The 18,972-nt window shown below is 45.6% G+C and overlaps 1 protein-coding gene and 1 pseudogene across 2 annotated transcripts in view; one reads left to right on the top strand and one right to left on the bottom strand.

Moving 5' to 3' along the window:
- Positions 1-18,972, bottom strand: part of NUP210L (nucleoporin 210 like) — a 140,980-nt gene that overhangs the window by 8,352 nt on the left and 113,656 nt on the right. The window contains exons 33-37 of one of the 2 annotated variants that reach the window (XM_039460004.2): positions 12,596-12,732; positions 11,261-11,387; positions 4,764-4,913; positions 2,240-2,490; positions 1,346-1,550 (exon numbers count right to left, since the gene is read on the bottom strand). In XM_039460004.2, coding sequence (XP_039315938.1) covers positions 1,346-1,550; positions 2,240-2,490; positions 4,764-4,913; positions 11,261-11,387; positions 12,596-12,732 — 870 coding nt within the window. The remainder of the gene's footprint in view (positions 1-1,345; positions 1,551-2,239; positions 2,491-4,763; positions 4,914-11,260; positions 11,388-12,595; positions 12,733-18,972) is intronic. The other variant, XM_039460005.2, reaches the window with a different exon arrangement.
- LOC120360170 (NADH dehydrogenase [ubiquinone] 1 alpha subcomplex subunit 3 pseudogene) lies at positions 10,663-11,019 on the top strand (annotated as a pseudogene).

Genomic DNA, 18,972 nt, shown 5'->3' with positions numbered 1-18,972 from the left:
GTCAACATGGTGAAACCCCATCTCTACTAAAAATACAAAAATTAGCTGCGCATGGTGGCGCACACCTGTAGTCCCAGCTACTCAGGAGGCTGAGGCAGGAGAATTGCTTGAACCCAGGAGGCGGAGGTTGCAGTAAGCCGAGATCGCGCCATTGCACTCCAGCCTGGGTAGCAAGAGCGAAACTCTGTCTCAAAAACAAACAAACAAACAAAAAAACACGGGGTTTCACCATGTTGGTCAGGCTGGTCTTGAACTCCTGACCTCAGGTGATCCACCCGCCTTGGCCTCCAAAGTGCTTGGATTATAGGTGTGAGCCACTACAGTTGGCCAACTATTCTTTTTTTTTTTTTTTTGAGACAGAGTTTCGCTCTTGTTACCCAGGCTGGAGTGCAATGGCGCGATCTCGGCTCACCGCAACCTCCGCCTCCTGGGCTCAGGCAATTCTCCTGCCTCAGCCTCCTGAGTAGCTGGGATTACAGGCACGTGCCACCATGCCCAGCTAATTTTTTGTATCTTTAGTAGAGACGGGGTTTCACCATGTTGACCAGGATGGTCTCGATCTCTCGACCTCGTGATCCACCCGCCTCGGCCTCCCAAAGTGCTGGGATTACAGGCTTGAGCCACTGCGCCCGGCTAACTATTCTTAAATATGTAAGTTAAATGTAAATTTTAGCTAGCGTTAAGAAAGCCACCTAAAGGTTGTATTTTAGGTAGGTTTAGAAGATTCATGCCTCAACTAGATTGAGTAATCTTGGTTAAGTGGCTGAATGTTTCCCATTACCTAAATTGTGATAATAGGTGACCCCTTTATCTGTGGGGAATATTTTCCAAGACCCCCAGTGGATGACACAGATAATATTGAACCCTCTATATACTATGTTTTTTCCTTACTGAGTTGAGAACTTCCACCTTTTCACTTAAAGGAAGCACTTTCCAGCTTCTTTTTGGCATATCCGAATTGCAAGCATCACTACTCTTGTGCTTTGGAGTCATTATTAAGTAAAATAAGGATTACTTGAAACAAGCACTGTACTGTGACACCTTGATACCAGTTGATTTGATAACAGAGATTGCTACTAAGTGACTAAAGGGTTGGTAGTGTATACATGTGAACATGCTGGACAAAGAGATGATTCGTGGTAGGAGATTTCCTCATGCTATTTGGAAGTGAACAATTTAAACAGTTTATTTCAGGAGTTTTCCGTTTATTTTTGGACCATGGTTGACTGTTGGTTAAGTGAACCTTGGAAAGCAAAACTATAGATGGCGGTTGGGGGGACACTACTGTAATATATTCTTTCTTCTTTGCCTCTCTAGATTATATATAGCAATCTCTGATGCTTACCTGCACCCAACTTATCTTTCATAGCCCTCACTACCACTGCTTCACTTTGACTGGTGAGTACACAGGAAATATTGATGAAAACAGGTGATGCCATCTGCTGGAAGGAAGTGAAGTTGACCACTCTAACAGGGTAGATGGCCAGGCCAGGAGTGAGGGGAGAGTGGCTATGGCCAGCAACCACTAAAACTGGGGAGCTGGAGACGACCTTGGAGAAAAGAGAAAACCTCTTGTTTAAAAGAAGAAAAATCAGTTTTGTATCAGTATGTTCCAATCTCAAACATACACAGTACAAGAATTATCAAGATCTGGATTTCTAGCTAGCTAGCCAACACTAAATAAATCATTTACTTTTTTTTACCCCCTTAGGTATGTTGACAAAGCTCATGATGTAGATTTGGACTCTGGGAGCCTGCCTGGCATTATGAAGGAGGTGGGTTTTCTTCATTTGATTTTGTAATTTCCTGTGGTGATATTTATTTATTTATTTATTTAGAGACGGAGTTTCACTCTTGTTACCCAGGCTGGAGTGCAATGGCACGATCCTGGCTCACCGCAACCTCCGCCTCCTGGGTTCAGGCGATTCTCCTGCCTCAGCCTCCTGAGTAGCTGGGATTACAGGCACGCGCCACCATGCCCAGCTGATTTTTTGTATTTTTTTAGTATAGGCGGGGTTTCACCATGTTGACCAGGATGCTCTCGATCTCTTGACCTCGTGATCCACCCGCCTTGGCCTCCCAAAGTGCTGGGATTACAGGCTTGAGCCACCGCACCCGGCCTCCTGTGGTGATTTTTATTAGGTCACTCAGTAACTTCTTTTGCCCTTGGAGTGAGAATAAAAAATATCTTTTCAAATTCCTGATCTCTTGTTCTGTGTTGGTTTAGTCCTTAACATACCTCTAGTTTCCCAAGAACTCTGTCCACTCCCAGTACTCTTATCTCCCCGATATCTTGTTTGTGGCTAAGAACCAGTTCTGACTGGTTAATATAAAAGGCTGGGATGAAAGGAATGAGGATTCGTTGCATTCCATTCTTGTTATGTTCACTGACCAGTGTAGCCCACCCATAGACTGAGGTGTCAGCCACACTGAGGGCCTGTAGCAGCTCCTCTGACTGCGGTTGAACCTTGATTATGCAGACATAAACCCCTGAAAAAAAAAAAGAGGAAAAACTGAGCAGGAAGGTTGAGAGGCTCCATTAAGCTAACTGAATTAGGATAGGAAGGGAAAACTGTGACATGCAAATTGAGCAAAAGAGAAAATGTGAATTTAGTTTTGATTTTTCAATATTAGCACAATATTGGCCACCATGAGGATGATACCAAATAAAAACACTCCTAGAGAAACCACAACTCACCTTATTGACTGAGAATACCATTCTTTCTTTTTTTTGGAGACAAGGTCTCGCTCTGTCATGCAGGCTAGAGCACAATGGCATGATCATGGCTTACTGCAGCCTCCACCTCCCAGGCTCCAGCAATCCTCTCACCTAAGTCTCCTGAGTAGCTGAGACTACATGCATGAGCTACCATGCCTGGCTAATTTTTGTATTTTTCGCTGAGGTGGGTGGAGAACAGATCAAATAAGAATGGTATTTTTAGTCAGGGGCGGTGTCTCACACCTGTAATCCGAGCACTTTCGGAGGCCAATGCAGGAGGATTGCTTGGGCCCAGGAGTTTGACACCATCTTGGGCGACATGGTAAAACCTCATCTGTGCAAAAAATACAAATTTTTTTTTTTTGAAATGGAATCTTCCTCTGTCCCCAGGCTGGAGTGCAGTGGTATGATCTCAGCTTACTGAAACCTTGAATTCCTAGGCTCAAGCAATTCTCCTGCCTCACCCTCCTAAATAGCTGGGGTTATAGGTACGCACCACCACACCCGGCTAATATTTGTATTTTTAGTAGAGATGGGGTTTTACCATGTTGGCCAGGCTAGTCTCAAACTCCTGACCTCGTGATTGCTCTGTTGCCTAAGTGGTAGTGCAGTGGAGCCATCTTGGCTCACTGCAACCTCTGCCTCCTGGATTCAAGCCATTCTCCCTGCCTCAGTCTCCCCAGTAGTTGGGATTACAGCTGCCTGCTACCACACTTGGCTATTTTTTTTTTTTTTTTTTTTTTTTTTGCAAAGTGGAAGCAAGTTTATTAAGGGATAAAAAAAATGGCTGCTCCACAGACAGAGCAGCAATTTTTTAATTTTTAATAGAGATGGGGTTTTGCCATGTTGGCCAGGCTGGTCTCAAACTCCTGACCTCAGGTGACCCACCCACCTCAGCCTTCCAAAGTGCTGCGATTACAGGTGTGGGCCACCACGCCCGGCTGTATACCTTACATTTGATATGGATCATTTCATATTTAGATAGGTTGATTTACATAAAGTCATCCTAACATCATGCCTATTTCTAAATTCCACTTGTTAATCCTATTCTTTTATTTGGAATATCTTTCAGTTCAACAAAACATCCAAATACTGTGCTACATGCTGGGAATGAAAGATAAATGAGACACAATGCAGAGCCTCACAGAGTTAAGGGGGACTACAAGAAAGAGTAAATTTTTTTTTTTTTTTTTGAGATGGAGTCTTGCTCTTGTTGCCTGGGCTGGAGTGCTACAGCACAATCTCAGCTCACTGCAACCTCCACCTCCCGGGTTCAAGAGATTCTCCTGCCTCAGCTTCCTGAGTAGCTGGGATTACAGGTGCCCACCACCATGCCTGGCTAATTTTTGTATTTTTAGTAGAGAAAAGGTTTCACCATGTTGGCCAGGCTTGTCTCGAACTCCTGATTTCATGATCCACCCGCCTCGGCCTCCCAAAGTGCTGGAATTATAGGTGTGATCCACTGTGCCCGGCCTGAAAACAGTAAATTATAATAGAAAAGCACAGAGTATTCTAAGAGGCATGTGTTAAAAATTGTTTGAATAGGGCTGGGAGCAGTGGCTCAACACCTGTAATCCCAGCACTTTGAAGGCTGAGGCAGGAGGATTGCTTGAGGCCAGGAGTTTGAGACCAGCCTGGACAATATAGCAAGACCATGTCTCTCTAAAAAAAAAAAAAAACAAAAAAAAGCTGGGCATGTTGGCATGTGCCTGTAGTCCTAGCTACTCAGGAGGCGAGGCAGGAGGATTGCTTGAGCCTGGGAGTTTAAGGTTACAGTGAGTTATGATCACACCACTGCACTCCAGACTTGGGCAACATAGCAAGATCCTGTTGCAAAAAAAAAAAAAAAAAAAAAAAAAAAAAGAAAAAAGAAAAAAGAAAGAAAAAGAAAGTTGAATGGGTTGAACAAAAATGTTGCCTGAGAAAGATTCCACAGTTATATATTAGATGAAACTAGAAGATATAAATGCAATCCAGTAAGAATGGGACAATCATACAAATAGATACATAGACAGGGAAACCAATTCCAACTGGTGTTACCTACCTTTCTCCATGCTAAAATCAGAATGGACATGAAAGACTTTATTTGCTGGAATATCTAGCAAAGTATTACTGAACTGTACATGACACAGCATGAGGGTTGCTGGAAGAAGTACTTTTGTAATAGCCAAGGCCTGGTTTGGGGTACAGGATCCTGAAAAGCAGAAAAGAGGTAATAACTTTGTCACTAACAAGAATTTGTAAAAAGAGAGACCATTATATGGAGGCAATTTGGAATAATAAAAAAACACAAGCAAGAAAGAGGGTCGATCCTGGCTGGTTTGCCCACCTCTGTTTCAATCAAAAGTGAAAGAATAGTGTGAGACCCTTGCATTCTAATTTGTGAATGACTACAGTGTGGCTTCCATTATCAATATCATTCATAGGTGGTATCCTTTTTCAAAAAATTTTAAAAAAATTAATCAGTGGGAGGCTGGGCGTGGTGGCTCACACCTGTAATCCAAGCACTTTGGAGGCCAAGGTGGGCAGATCACCTGAGGTCGGAAGTTCAAGACCAGCCTGACCAACATGGTGAAACCCCGTGTTAAAAAAAAAAAATTTTAGGCCGGGCGCGGTGGCTCAAGCTTGTAATCCCAGCACTTTGGGAGGCCGAGGCGGGTGGATCACGAGGTCGAGAGATCGAGACCATCCTGGTCAACATGGTGAAACCCCGTCTCTACTAAAAATGCAAAAAATTAGCTGGGCATGGTGGCACGTGCCTGTAATCCCAGCTACTCAGGAGGCTGAGGCAGGAGAATTGCCTGAACCCAGGAGGCGGAGGTTGCGGTGAGCCGAGATTGTGCCATTGCACTCCAGCCTGGGTAACAAGAGCGAAACTCCATCTCAAAAAAAAAAAAAAAAAAAAATTTAATTAAAAAAAAAAATCAATGGGAATAACAAAGACTATAGAGAAGTTAAAAATCTATTAAAAATAAAGCAGTATGGTTGGGAGGTAGCTTTTAGGTCTAGAAGCATTTGTTTTCCACATACATGTATTATAATACAATTACAAGCCCCAAATCCCTAAAACTTCATCACAAGTGGTGCCTTAAGCAGAATCATATAGACAGCAAGAAGTGGACTGATGTCATCATTGGGTCAGCTGCATTCTTCTTGAAAAATCTTCAGCAAAAGGGACTGATGCATGAGGTTTCTCAAAAAAATAAGTTGTGATTTTAGAAAGATTCTGGGGAATAAAATGGCAGTCTGGTTATAAAAATCATAATTTGGACAACAGTGGGTAAAAAAGTTATGAAGAAACATTTTGTATTTTTTTTCTATAAAAGAACCTGGGATGGCCGGGTGTGGTGGCTCACGCCTATAATCTCAGCAATTTGGGAGGCTGAAGTGGGCGGATGGTCGGGAGTTTGAGACCAGCCTGACCAACAAGGAGAAACTCCGTCTCTACTAAAAATACAGAAAAATTTAGCCAGGCGTTGTGGCACATGCCTGTAATCCCAGCTACTTGGGAGGCTGAAGCAGGAGAATTACTTGAACCCTGAAGGCAGAGGTTTTGGTGCACCGATATTGTGCCATTGTACTCCAGCCTGGGCAACAGAGCAAAACTCCGTCTCAAAAAATAATAAATAAAGAACCTGGGAAATTTTACAGATAAAATATTCTTTACTTATTGACATTTGTATTTATAATACAATTAAATAGCTAATTTGAAAAAATATGTTAAATGCTTGAAGAACAAAAGGCAAACAGAATTAACATTATCTCCCCCTTTTTTTTTTTGAGATAGAGTCTCACTCTGTTGCCCAGGCTGGAGTGCAGTGGTGCAATCTCAGCTCACTGCAACCTCTGCCTCCCAGGTTCAAGTAGTTCTTCTGCCTCAGCTTCCCAAGTAGCTAGGATTACAGGTGCCTGCCACAACACCTGGCTACATTTTTTATTTTTATTTTTAGTAGAGACAGGGTTTCACCATGTTGACCAGGCTGGTCTTGAACTCCTGATCTGAGGTGATTTGCCCACCTTGGTCTCCCAAAGTGCTGGGATTACAGGTGTGAGCCACTGTGTCTGGTCTGTTCTTTTTTTTTTTTTTTTTTTTTTGAGACAGAGTTTCGCTCTTGTTACCCAGGCTGGAGTGCAATGGCGCGATCTCAGCTCACTGCAACCTCCGCCTCCTGGGTTCAGGCAATTCTCCTGCCTCAGCCTCCTGAGTAGCTGGGATTACAGGCACGCGCCACCATGCCCAGCTAATTTTTTGTATTTTTAGTAGAGACGGGGTTTCACCATGTTGACCAGGATGGTCTCTATCTCTGGACCTCGTGATCCACCCGTCTCGGCCTCCCAAAGTGCTGGGATTACAGGCTTGCACCACCACGCCCGACCCGGTCTGTTCTTTTTTAAAAAAATAAATAGGCTGGGAATGGTGGCTCACGCCTGTAATCCAAGCACTTTGGAGGCCAAGGCGGGTGGATCACCTGAGGTCAAGAGTTCAAGACCAGCCAGACCAACATGGTGAAACCCCGTCTTTAAATAAATAAAGGAATGAACGAAGCAACATAGAATTTGGAGCAGGAAATAGCTACTGCTTCTGCCACTGACTAGTTGTTACTGTGTACTAGTTACTTGCTCTTAAGTCTCAGTATTTTTTTTTTTTTTTGCGATGGAGTTTTGCTCTTGTTACCCAGGCTGGAGTGGAATGGCAAGATCTCGGCTCACCGCAACCTCCGCCTCCTGGGTTCAGGCAATTCTCCTGCCTCAGCCTCCTGAGTAGCTGGGATTACAGGCACATGCCACCATGCGCAGCTAATTTTTGTATTTTTTTAGTAGAGACGGGGTTTCACCATGTTGACCAAGATGGTCTCGATCTCTTGAACTCGTGATCTACCCGCCTCGGCCTCCCAAAGTGCTGGGATTACAGGCTTGAGCCACCGTGCCCGGCCCAGTCTCAATATTTTCATCTTTCAAATGAGGATAATAATGACTACATGATAAAATTGTTAAATGAGATAAAATGTATAAAAAATTCCTAGCAAAGGATCTGGAATCTATGAGAAGCTTCTTGTATTTTAGTTTTCTTTCTATTTTTTGAGACAGGGGTCTCACTCTGGAACCCAGGCTGGAGTGCAGTGGCGTGATTTTGGCTCACTGCAGCTTCTATTTCTTTCTTTTTCTTTTTTTTTTTTTTTGAGATTGAGTCTCACACTGTCGCCCAGGCTGTAGTGCAGTGGCATGATCTTGGCTCAATGAAATCTCCATCTCCTGAGTTCAAGCAGTTCTGCCTCAGCCTCCTGAGTGGCTGGGACTACAGGCGTGCGCTACCACGCCCAGCTAATTTTTTTTTTTTTTTTTTTTGAGACGGAGTTTCGCTCTTGTTAACCAGGCTGGAGCGCAATGGCGCGATCTTGGCTCACCACAACCTCCGCCTCCTGGGTTCAGGCAATTCTCCTGCCTCAGCCTCCTGAGTAGCTGGGATTACAGGCACGCGCCACTATGCCAGCTAATTTTTGTATTTTTAGTAGAGACGGGGTTTCACCATGTTGACCGGGATGGTCTCGATCTCTTGACCTCGTGATCCACCCGCCTCGGCCTCCCAAAGTCCTGGGATTACAGGCGTGAGCCACCGCGCCCGGCCAGCTAATTTTTTTGTATTTTTAGTAGAGACGGGGTTTCACCATGTTGGCCAGGATGGTCTTGATCTCTTGATCTCATGGCCGGGCGCGGTGGCTCAAGCCTGTAATCCCAGCACTTTGGGAGGCCGAGGCGGGTGGATCACGAGGTCAAGAGATCGAGACCATCCCAGTCAACATAGTGAAACCCCGTCTCTACTAAAAATACAAAAAATTAGCTGGGCATGGTGGCGCATGCCTGTAATCCCAGCTACTCAGGAGGCTGAGGCAGGAGAATTGCCTGAACCCAGGAGGCGGAGGTTGCGGTGAGCCGAGATCGCGCCATTGAGCTCCAGCCTGGGTAAAGAGTGAAACTCTGTCTCAAAAAAAAAAAAAAGAAAAGAAAAAAAAGATTTCATGATCCGCCTGCCTCGGCCTCCCAAAATGCTGGGATTACAGGTGTGAGCCACCACACCCAGCCTCAGCTTCTAGTTCTAAGGCTCAAATGATCTCCCTACCTCAAATGATCTCCCTACCTCAAATGTTCCCTCCTGAGTGGCTGGGAACACAGACATGCACCACCATACATGGCTATGTATTTTAGTTTTCTTTCTTCCTTTTTTTGTCAACAAATCATAGGCTAATAAAGAGCAAAAAAGAAACAAAAACACATAAGGTGGCTAGGCACAGTGGCTCACGCCTGTAATCCCAGCACTTTGGGAGGCTGAGGCAGGCAGATCACCAGAGGTCAGAAGTTTGAGACCAGCCTGGCCAACATGGTGAAGCACATCTGTGCCAAAAAATACAAAAATTAGCCAGATGTGGTGGTGGGCACCTGTAGTCCCAGCTACTATGGAGGTTAAGGCATGAGAATTGCTTGAACCTGGGAGTTGGAGGTTGCTATGAGTTGAGATTGTGCCACTGCACTCCATCCAGCCTGGATAACAGAGTGAGACCCTGTCTCAAAAAAATTAAAAAAACACATAAGGCAAATTTGCTAAGCAAAAAGCATTTCAGATATAACCTAGTCCAACAATTCTCAAATCTGGGGAAGCTTTAAGACAATTGATTCCTAGGTGCTACCCTGAATTTATTAAATCTCTGGATGGAGCCTAAGAATTTGTATTTTGTGTTTTTGAAAGAGTCACTCTGTCACCCAGGCTGAAGTGCAATGATGTGATCATAGCAGCTTCAAACTCCTGACTCAAGTGATCCTCCCAACTTAGCCTCTGCAGTAGCTAACTACAGGTGTGTGCCACAACACCTGGCTAATTTAAACAAACAAAAAATAATTTTTAGAGGTAGGGTGCGGTGGCTCAATACTGTAATGCTAGAACTCTGGGAGACAGAGGAAGGAGGATTACCTGAGCTTAGGAGTTTGAGATCAGCCTGGGGAACATGGCAAAACCCTGTCTCTACCAGAAATACGAAACATTAGCCAGGCATGGTAGTGCACACCTGTAGCCCTAGCTACTTAGGAGGCTAAGGCATGAGAATCACTTGAACCTGGGAGGCAGAGGTTGCAGTGAGCTGAGATCGCACCATTGCACTCCAGCCTGGGCAACAGAGCAAGACTCTCCCTCAAAACAAAACACAAAATTTTTTTTGTGTGTGTTTGATGGGGTCCTGTGTTGCCCAGTCTAGTCTGAAACTTCTAGCCTCAAGTGATCCTCCCGCGCTGGCCTCCCAGTGCTGGGATTACAGGTGTGAATCACTGTGCCTGGCTCAGAGTTTGTATTTTTTTTTTTTTTTTTTTGAGACGGAGTTTCGCTCTTGTTGCCCAGGCTGGAGTGCAATGGCGCGATCTCGGCTCACCACAACCTCCGCCTCCTGGGTTCAGGCAATTCTCCTGCCTCAGCCTCCTGAGTAGCTGGGATTACAGGCACATGCCACCATGCCCAGCTAATTTTTTGTATTTTTAGTAGAGACGGGGTTTTACCATGTTGACCAGGATGGTCTCGATCTCTTGACCTCGTGATCCACCCGCCTCGGCCTCCCAAAGTGCTGGGATTACAGGCTTGAGCCACCGCGCCCGGCCAGAGTTTGTATTTTTAAAACTAGAAAGACAATAGTGACTAGGATAAGCCTACTTTAAAAGCTTAGTCTAGGGCAGGCGTCCCCAAACTTTTTACACAGAGGGCCAGTTCACTGTCCCTCAGACCATTGGAGGGCCGCCACATACTGTGCTCCTCTCACTGACCACCAATGAAAGAGGTGCCCCTTCCTGAAGTGTGGCGGGGGGGCCGGATAAATGGCCTCAGGGGGCCGCATGCGGCCCGCGGGCTGTAGTTTGGGGACGCCTGGTCTAGGGGACTAAGGTGCAGCGGGGAAGTGGTGGAGGTGATGGGGTCTGTGCTGGAGGGGGAGGCAGAAGCCACGAGGCGGCTCCTCCAGACCAGGGGTGGCATAAGAGGGATAGAGGTCACCAGGGGCAGCCCTGACCTTCCTTGCCACTCCTCCAGGACTTGGCACCTTCCTCAAGAATGCTTGGGCCAAGGAGCCAGTACTGGTCGTGTCCTTCTTCACCTTGCTGTAATTCTGCCCCCAATCAGCCCCTACTTCAAGTACTCTGTCATGATCAACAAGGCCATGCCCTACAACTACCCAGTGCCTGTCCGCAATGATGGGAACATGCCTGACATACCCAGTCACCCCCAGGACCCTCAGGGGCCCAGCCTGGAGTGGCTGAAGAAACTGTGAGCATCTCCACTGACCAAGGTGGGTCCTCTCCCGGCTCCCAATAAAAATGAGAAAACCAAAAAAAAAAGCTTAGTCTAGTCATAATTTCTGAGGTTTCATAGAGCTCTATGATTTATTTGTCAAGATGGAGTCAGTTTTGAAATAAAAAGAAAATCTGGATTGCTAATTCAAAGGGATAAATGAATTGTGGGAAAATGAGAAAGATAGGAACAATCACTAAAACCATAAATAGATTCCTGACCTTTAAGATTGACACCATTTCTGCCAGTGGTGATGAAAAGCTTGAATACAGTTGAATTGAGGGTATTGGTGAGATAAGTGTTGAGGTCATAATTAAGCATTAATCCTGATGATGCATTGACCACCACCTGTCAGTAAATCAAAGGAAGATCTGCACCTAAATTCCTAGAGAATCTGATTCCTTCCAGATCCACCCCTCATAACTTATTTAACCAAAAGTATCTGTTTCCCACAAGTACAAATTGCCCATCTTGTAACCACGTATTTTAGAACAACAAAATCTGCCTTTGAAAACAAAATAACTTTTTTTTTTTTTTTGAGACAGGGTCTTGCTTTGTCATCCAGGCTGGAGTGCAATGGCATGCTCATGGCTCACTGAAGCTTCAAATTCCTAGGCTCAAGCAATCCTCTTGCCTCAGCCTCTAGAGCAGCTGTGACTACAGGTATGCATCACGATGCCTGGCCAAAAAAAGACAGGGTCTCACTATGTTGCCCAGCATGGTCTGAAACTCCTGGCCTCAAGCCATCCTTCCACCTTGGCCTTCCAAAGTGCTGAGATTACAGCATAAGATACCATGCCAAGCCCAAAATGACATTTTTTCTAGAAGGAAGTTTTGGGTCCAACTATTCCTTCAGACATATCTTCCCTTTGTATGACTCCCTATTAAAATGTCATTGAGGCCAGAAAAGGTGGCGCACATCTGTAATCCCAGCACTCTGGGAGGCTGAGGGGGTGGATTATTTGAGGTCAGGAGTTTGAGACCAGCCTGGCCAACATGGGGAAAACCTGTTTCTATTAAAAAGACGAAAATTAGCCAGGCATGGTGGCACATGCCTGTAATCCCAGCACTTTGGGAGGCCAAGGCAGGCAGATCACCTGAGGTTGGAAGTTCAAGACCAGCCTGATCAACACAGAGAAACCCTGTCTCTACTAAAATTAAAAAAAAAAAAAAAAAAAAAAAAAAAAAAAAAAAAAAAAAATTAACTGGGCATGGAGGCACATGCCTGTAATCCCTGCTACTTGGGAGGCTGAGGCAGGATAATTACTTGAACCTGGGAGGTGGAAGTTGCAGTGAGCCGAGATCATGCCATTGCATTCTAGCCTGGGCAACAAGAACAAAACTCCATCTCAAAAAAAAAAAAAAAAAAAAGAAAAGAAAAAACGCCTGAGGACTGTTGAGCACTGTTTAGCTTTATCTTCCAATAAAGTCTGCTGGCTGGCTTTATATCTGTTTTATGAGTGTATTTCCTTTCCTAAAATGTATTTTCTATATCCGTATCCTCATATGGGCAATAGTGATCTTAGTCTCTCAGACTTTGGTACAGTTATGTTTACTTCTCGATATGTTTTCACTACTCCTGGGATGTCATGAAAAATCATTGCAGTCCCTGGACTCCTGGCCACTCCTACTCCCGTGATAATGTCTGTCTGTAGAATATTGTTGGCAGAAATCATCCACATCCCAGGTTCACCTAGAAAAGACAAAAGAAAGCACTTGGCTGGAGCCTTTGATAAAATCACTCTAGCCTTATTCATACCTCAAATTAGTAAACTTTTTAAGAATGCAGATATCTCTTCCCAGAAGAATCAGCTAGCTTTGAAGATAACTGTTTTCTCAGTGTTTTCCTCTTCATATATCATGCCAGCAAAATAAAGAATCATAAGAAGAGCTACTTAATTGGAGGATGCAACTGGTCTCCTTAGGAAAAAGAAAAGCTCTTTCTACACATAGGGATAACTTCTGAATAAATTTTGTTTAGATGCTGCTAAGGACAAATCTGATTGATGCCAGCAGAAGACTGCAACAAAGTGACCACCAGCAAGAGAAAGGATTTATTTTGGCTTAAGTCTCAAGATGGCAGAGGAAAGCCAAAAACTGGATTAGATTTTGTACTGAGCCTGCGGTATTACTGATTCTGGCATATGGCCCTTTGCTTCATCATATGATGAAGGCTTCCAAAATTCCAGATTGGAAGACTATGGGACAGTCTGGTCAAAACTTAGCTAAAAGAGTAAAAAATAGGCTGGGTGTGGTGGCTCACACCTGTAATCCCAGCAGTTTGAGAGGCTGAGGTGGGTGGATCACCTGAGATCAGGTGTTCAAGACCAGCCTGACCAACATGGCAAAACCCTGTCTCTACTAAAAATACAAAAATTAGCCGGGTGTGGTGGTGCATGCCTGTAATCCCAGCTGCTTGAGAGGCTGAGGCAGGAGAATCACTCGAACCCAGGAGGTGGAGGCTGCAGGGTTGCAGTGAGCCGAGATCATACCTTTGCATTCCAGCCTGGGCAACAAGAGCAAAACTCTATCTCAAAAAAAAAAAAAAAAAAAAAGCCGGGTGCGGTGGCTCAAGCCTGTAATCCTAGCACTTTGGGAGGCCGAGGCGGGTGGATCACGAGGTCGAGAGATCGAGACCATCCTGGTCAACATGGTGAAACCCCGTCTCTACTAAAAATACAAAAAATTAGCTGGGCGTGGTGGCACGTGCCTGTAATCCCAGCTACTCAGGAGGCTGAGGTAGGAGAATTGCCTGAGCCCAGGAGGCGGAGGTTGTAGTGAGCCGAGATTGCGCCATTGCACTCCAGCCTGGGTAACAAGAGCGAAACTGCATCTCAAAAAAAAGTTAAAAAATACTCTGCTTCATTGATAAGGGATTTATAATCAGGGGATTGTAACTCTCATTGTCAACCTTAAAGTAGGTTTAGCTCACTGGTCCTGGATTGCATGTTGGTAGTGGTTGTTTGCAAATCAGCTGTTATAGGATTGGGGGATTCAGCTCAATAGAGCCCCTTTGTATCAAGGTCCAAAATATGTAGTTAATATTAAAGTCAGGTCCAACATTACATCATTTTACCTAAACATATGTATCCATAGTTACCAGAAGAGATTGCAAAGCCAAAGCCATACACTACCACAAGCAGGACTTACTTGGATGTATACCCCCAGGCAGTGTTCACCACTTTGGGATATGGTATTTGGAAACCCAAAGAATTCACACCCATTTCCTAACCAAAGACTGAATTCCTTTACTTTTCTTTCTTTTTTTGTTTTATTTTTTGAGACACAGACTGTCACCCAGGCTGGAGTGCAGTGGTGTGATCACAGCTTTACTGCAGCCTTGATCTCCTGGGCTCAAGCAATCTTCCCACCTCAGCCTCCTAATAGTTGGGACCAGAGGCATATGTTACCACACTGGGCTAATTTAAAAAATAATTTTTTTTTGAGACGGAGTCTCGCTCTGTCACCCAGGCTGGAGTGCAGTGGCACGATCTTGGCTCACTGCAACCTCTGCCCCAGGTTAAAGCAATTCTCCTGTTTCAGCCTCCTGAATAGCTGGCATTACAGGCATCTGCCACCACGCCTGGCTAATTTTTGTATTTTTAGTAGAGGCAGGGTTTCACCATATTGGCCAGGCTGGTCTCAAGCTCCTGACCTCAAATGATCCGCCCACCTTGGCCTCCCAAAGTGCTGGAATTGCAGGCGTGAGCTACCACACCTGGCCCTAAATTTTTTTTTGTAGAGACAGGGTTTCGCTATGTTCCCCTGGCTGGTCTTGAACTTCTGGGCTCAAGTGAGCCTCCTGCCTCAGTTTCCCAAAGTGCTGGGATTACAGATATGAACATTGCACCTGGCCCCAAAGACTGATTTTCTATGATTTTATTATTATTATTATTTTTGAGATGGAGTTTTTTGCTCTTGTTACCCAGGATGGAGTGCAATGGCACGATCTTGGCTCACCGCAACCTCTGCCTCCTGGGTTCAGGCAATTCTCCTGCCTCAGCCTCCTGAGTAGCTGGGATTACAGGCACGTGCCACCATGCCCAGCTAACTTTTTTGTATTTTTAGTAGAGACGGGGTTTCACCATGTTGACAAGGATGGTCTCAATCTCTTGACCTCATGATCCACCTGCCGCGGCCTCCCAAAATGCTTGGATTACAGGCTTGAGCCACCGCTCCCAGCCTGATTTTATTATTATTTTGAGATGGAGTCTCACTCTGTCACCCAGGCTGGAGTGCAGTGGCATTATCTCGGCTCACTGCAACCTCCGCCTCCTTGGTTCAAGTAAGTCTCTGCCTCAGCCTCCTGAGTAGCTGGGATTACAGGCGCCCACCACCATGCCTGGCTAATTTTTGTATTTTTAGTAGAGGTGGGGTTTCACCATGTTGATCAGGCAGGTCTTGAACTCCTGACCTCATGATCCACCCACCTTGGCCTCCCAAAGTGCTGGGATTACAGGTGTGAGCCACTGGCGCCTGGCCTATTATTATTATTATTATTATTATTATTATTTTTTTTTTTTTTTTGAGACTGAGTTTCGCCCTTGTTACCCAGGCTGGAGTGCAATGGCGCGATCTCGGCTCACCGCAACCTCCGCCTCCTGGGCTCAGGCAATTCTCCTGCCTCAGCCTCCTGAGTAGCTGGGATTACAGGCACGTGCCACCATGCCCAGCTAATTTTTTGCACTTTTAGTAGAGACGGGGTTTCACCATGTTGACCAGGATGGTCTCGATCTCTCGACCTCATGATCCACCCGCCTCGGCCTCCCAAAGTGCTGGGATTACAGGCTTGAGCCACCATGCCCGGCTATTATTTTTATTATTATTATATATATATATATATATTTGAGAGATGGGAGTCTCACCCTGTCACCCAGGCTAGAGTACGATGGTGCAATCTTGGCTTACTGCAACCTCCGCCTCCCGGGTTCAGGGTTCAAGCAGTTCTCCTGCCTCAGCCTCCCAAGCTGGGATTACAGGCATCCGCCACCATGCCCAGCTAATATTTTGTATCGTTATTAGAGACGGGGTTTCATCATGTTGGCCAGGCTGGTCGCAAACTCTTGACCTCGTTATCCACTCACCTTGTCCTCCCAGTGTTGAGATTACACTCGTGAGCCATGGCACCTGGCATATTATTTTTTTGAGACGGAGTCTCACTCTGTTGCCCAGGCTGAAGTGCAGTGTTGTGATCTTGGCTCACTGAAGCCTCTGCCTTCCAGGTTCCAGCCATTCTCCTGCCTCAGCCTCCCGGGTAGCTAAGATTGCAGGCATGCACCACTACACCTGGCTAATTTTTGTACCTTTTTTTTTTTTTTTTTTTTGAGACGGAGTTTTGCTCCTGTTACCCAGGCTGGAGTGCAATGGCGCGATCTCGGCTCACCGCAACCTCCGCCTCCTGGGCTCAGGCAATTCTCCTGCCTCAGCTTCCTAAGTAGCTGGGATTACAGGCACGCGCCACCACGCCCAGCTAGTTTTTTGTATTTTTAGTAGAGACGGGGTTTCACCATGTTGACCAGAATGGTCTCGATCTCTCGACCTTGTGATCCACCCGCCTCGGCCTCCCAAAGTGCTGGGATTACAGGCTTGAGCCACCGCGCCCGGCCTGTACTTTTTTTTTGTTTGTTTTTTGAGATGGAGTATCAGCCGGGCATAGTGACTCATGCCTGTAATCCCAGCACTTTGGGAAGCTGAGGCAGGTGGATCACAGGTCAGGAGTATCAGCCGGGCATAGTGGCTCATGCCTGTAATCCCAGCACTTTGGGAAGCTTAGGCAGGTGGATCACAGGTCAGGAGTTCAAGACCAGTCTGGCCAACATGGTGAAACCCCGTCTTTAAAAAAAACAAAACAAAAAAAACCCAAATAGAGATGGAGTCTCACTCTGCACTTGCCCAGTCTGCACTTGCCGAGGCTGGAGTACAATGGCTTAATCTCAGCTGACCGCAACTTCCACCTCCCGGGTTCCAGCAGTTCTCCTGCCTCGGTCTCCTGAGTAACTGGTATTAGCATGCCCGGCTAATTTTGGTATTTTTAGTAGAGACAGCGTTTCACCATGCTGGCCAGGCTGGTCTCAAATTTCTGACCTCGTAATCTGACTGCCTTGGCCTCCCAAAGTGCTGGGATTACAGGTGGGAGCCACTGTACCTGGCCTTAATTTTTGTATTTTTAATAGAGATGGGGTTTCACATTGTTGGTCAGGCTGGTTTTGAACTCCTGACCTCAAGTAATTTGCCCACCTTTTCCTCCCAAGTGATTTTCTATAATTTTATTTAATTTTTTTCTTTTTCTTTTTCTTTTTTTACAAAACCACATCTTTTATTAAATTAATTGATTAATTTTTTTTTTTTTTGAGATGGAGTCTCACTCTGTCGCCAGGCTGGAGTGTAGTGGCGTGATCTTGGCTCACTGCAACCTCCCCCTCCCAGATCAAGAGATTCTCCTGCCTCAGCTTCCCAAGTAGCTGGGACTACAGGCGTGTGCCACCACACCCAGCTAAATTTTGTATTTTTAGCAAGATGGGGTTTCACCATGTTGGCCAGGATGGTCTCCATCTCTTGACCTTGTGATCCACCAGCCTCAGTCTCCCAAAGTGTCGGGATTACAAGTGTGAGGCACTGCACCGGCTTACTTTATTTATTTATTTATTTTATTTTATTTTATTTTATTTTATTTTATTTTATTTTTTTTGAGACGGAGTTTCGCCCTTGTTACCCAGACTGGAGTGCAATGGCGCGATCTCGGCTCACCGCAACCTCCGCCTCCTGGGCTCAGGCAATTCTCCTGCCTCAGCCTCCTGAGTAGCTGGGATTACAGGCAAGTGCCACCATGCCCAGCTAATTTTTTGCACTTTTAGTAGAGACGGGGTTTCACCATGTTGACCAGGATGGTCTCGATCTCTCGACCTCGTGATCCACCCGCCTTGGCCTCCCAAAGTGCTGGGATTACAGGCTTGAGCCACCGCGCTCGGCCTTACTTTATTTTTTTGAGACTGAGTCTCACTCTGTTGCCAGGCTGGAGTGTAGTGACGTGATCTTGGCTCACTGCAACCTCTACCTCCCAGGTTCAAGCGATCCTACTGCCTCAGCCTCCTGAGTAGCTGGTACTACAGGGGTACCACCATGCCCAGCTAATTTTTGTATTTTTAGTAGTGACGAGGTTTCACCATGTTGGCCAGGATGGTCTTGATCTCCTGATCTTGTAATCTGCCCACCTCGGCCTCCCAAAGTGCTGGGATTATAGATGTGAGCAACTGAGCCCGGCTTATTTTATTTTTAACTCAGTACTTAGGACAGAAATGCTTTGTTGATCAAGAGTATAGTTGGCTGGGCACCAACCTCTTGTATAAAAAATACAAAAATTAGCTAGGCATCGTGGTGCATGCTTGTAATCCCAGCTACTTGGGAGGCTAAGACAGAAGAATCGCTTGAACCTGGGAGGCAGAGGTTGCAGTGAGCTGAGATTGCGGCACTGCACTCTGGGAGGCAGAGCGAGACTTTGTCTTTAAAAAAAAAAAAAAAAACGAGCCGGGCGCGGTGGCTCAAGCTTGTAATCCCAGCACTTTGGGAGGCCGAGGCGGGTGGATCACGAGGTCGACAGATCGAGACCATCCTGGTCAACATGGTGAAACCCCGTCTCTACTAAAAATACAAAAATTAGCTGGGCATGGTGGTGCGTGCCTGTAATCCCAGCTACTCAGGAGGCTGAGGCAGGAGAATTGCCTGAACCCAGGAGGCGGAGGTTGCGGTGAGCCGAGATCGCGCCATTGCACTCCAGCCTGGGTAACAAGAGCGAAACTCCGCCTAAAAAAAAAAAAAAAAAACAAAAAACAAAAAACAAAAAAAACAAAACGAGTATAGTTTAGCCGGGTACAAGAAAAAACCTCATTACAGTGATATGTTAGGACTTAGGCCTTGAAGTGTACCTTATAAAATA

Source organism: Saimiri boliviensis, chromosome 19, assembly GCF_048565385.1.
Source record: "Saimiri boliviensis isolate mSaiBol1 chromosome 19, mSaiBol1.pri, whole genome shotgun sequence".
NCBI classification, from domain to species: Eukaryota; Metazoa; Chordata; class Mammalia; order Primates; family Cebidae; genus Saimiri; species Saimiri boliviensis.
The sequence above is the reverse complement of the archived record's forward strand: the minus strand, read 5'-3'. Positions and strand labels throughout refer to the sequence as shown.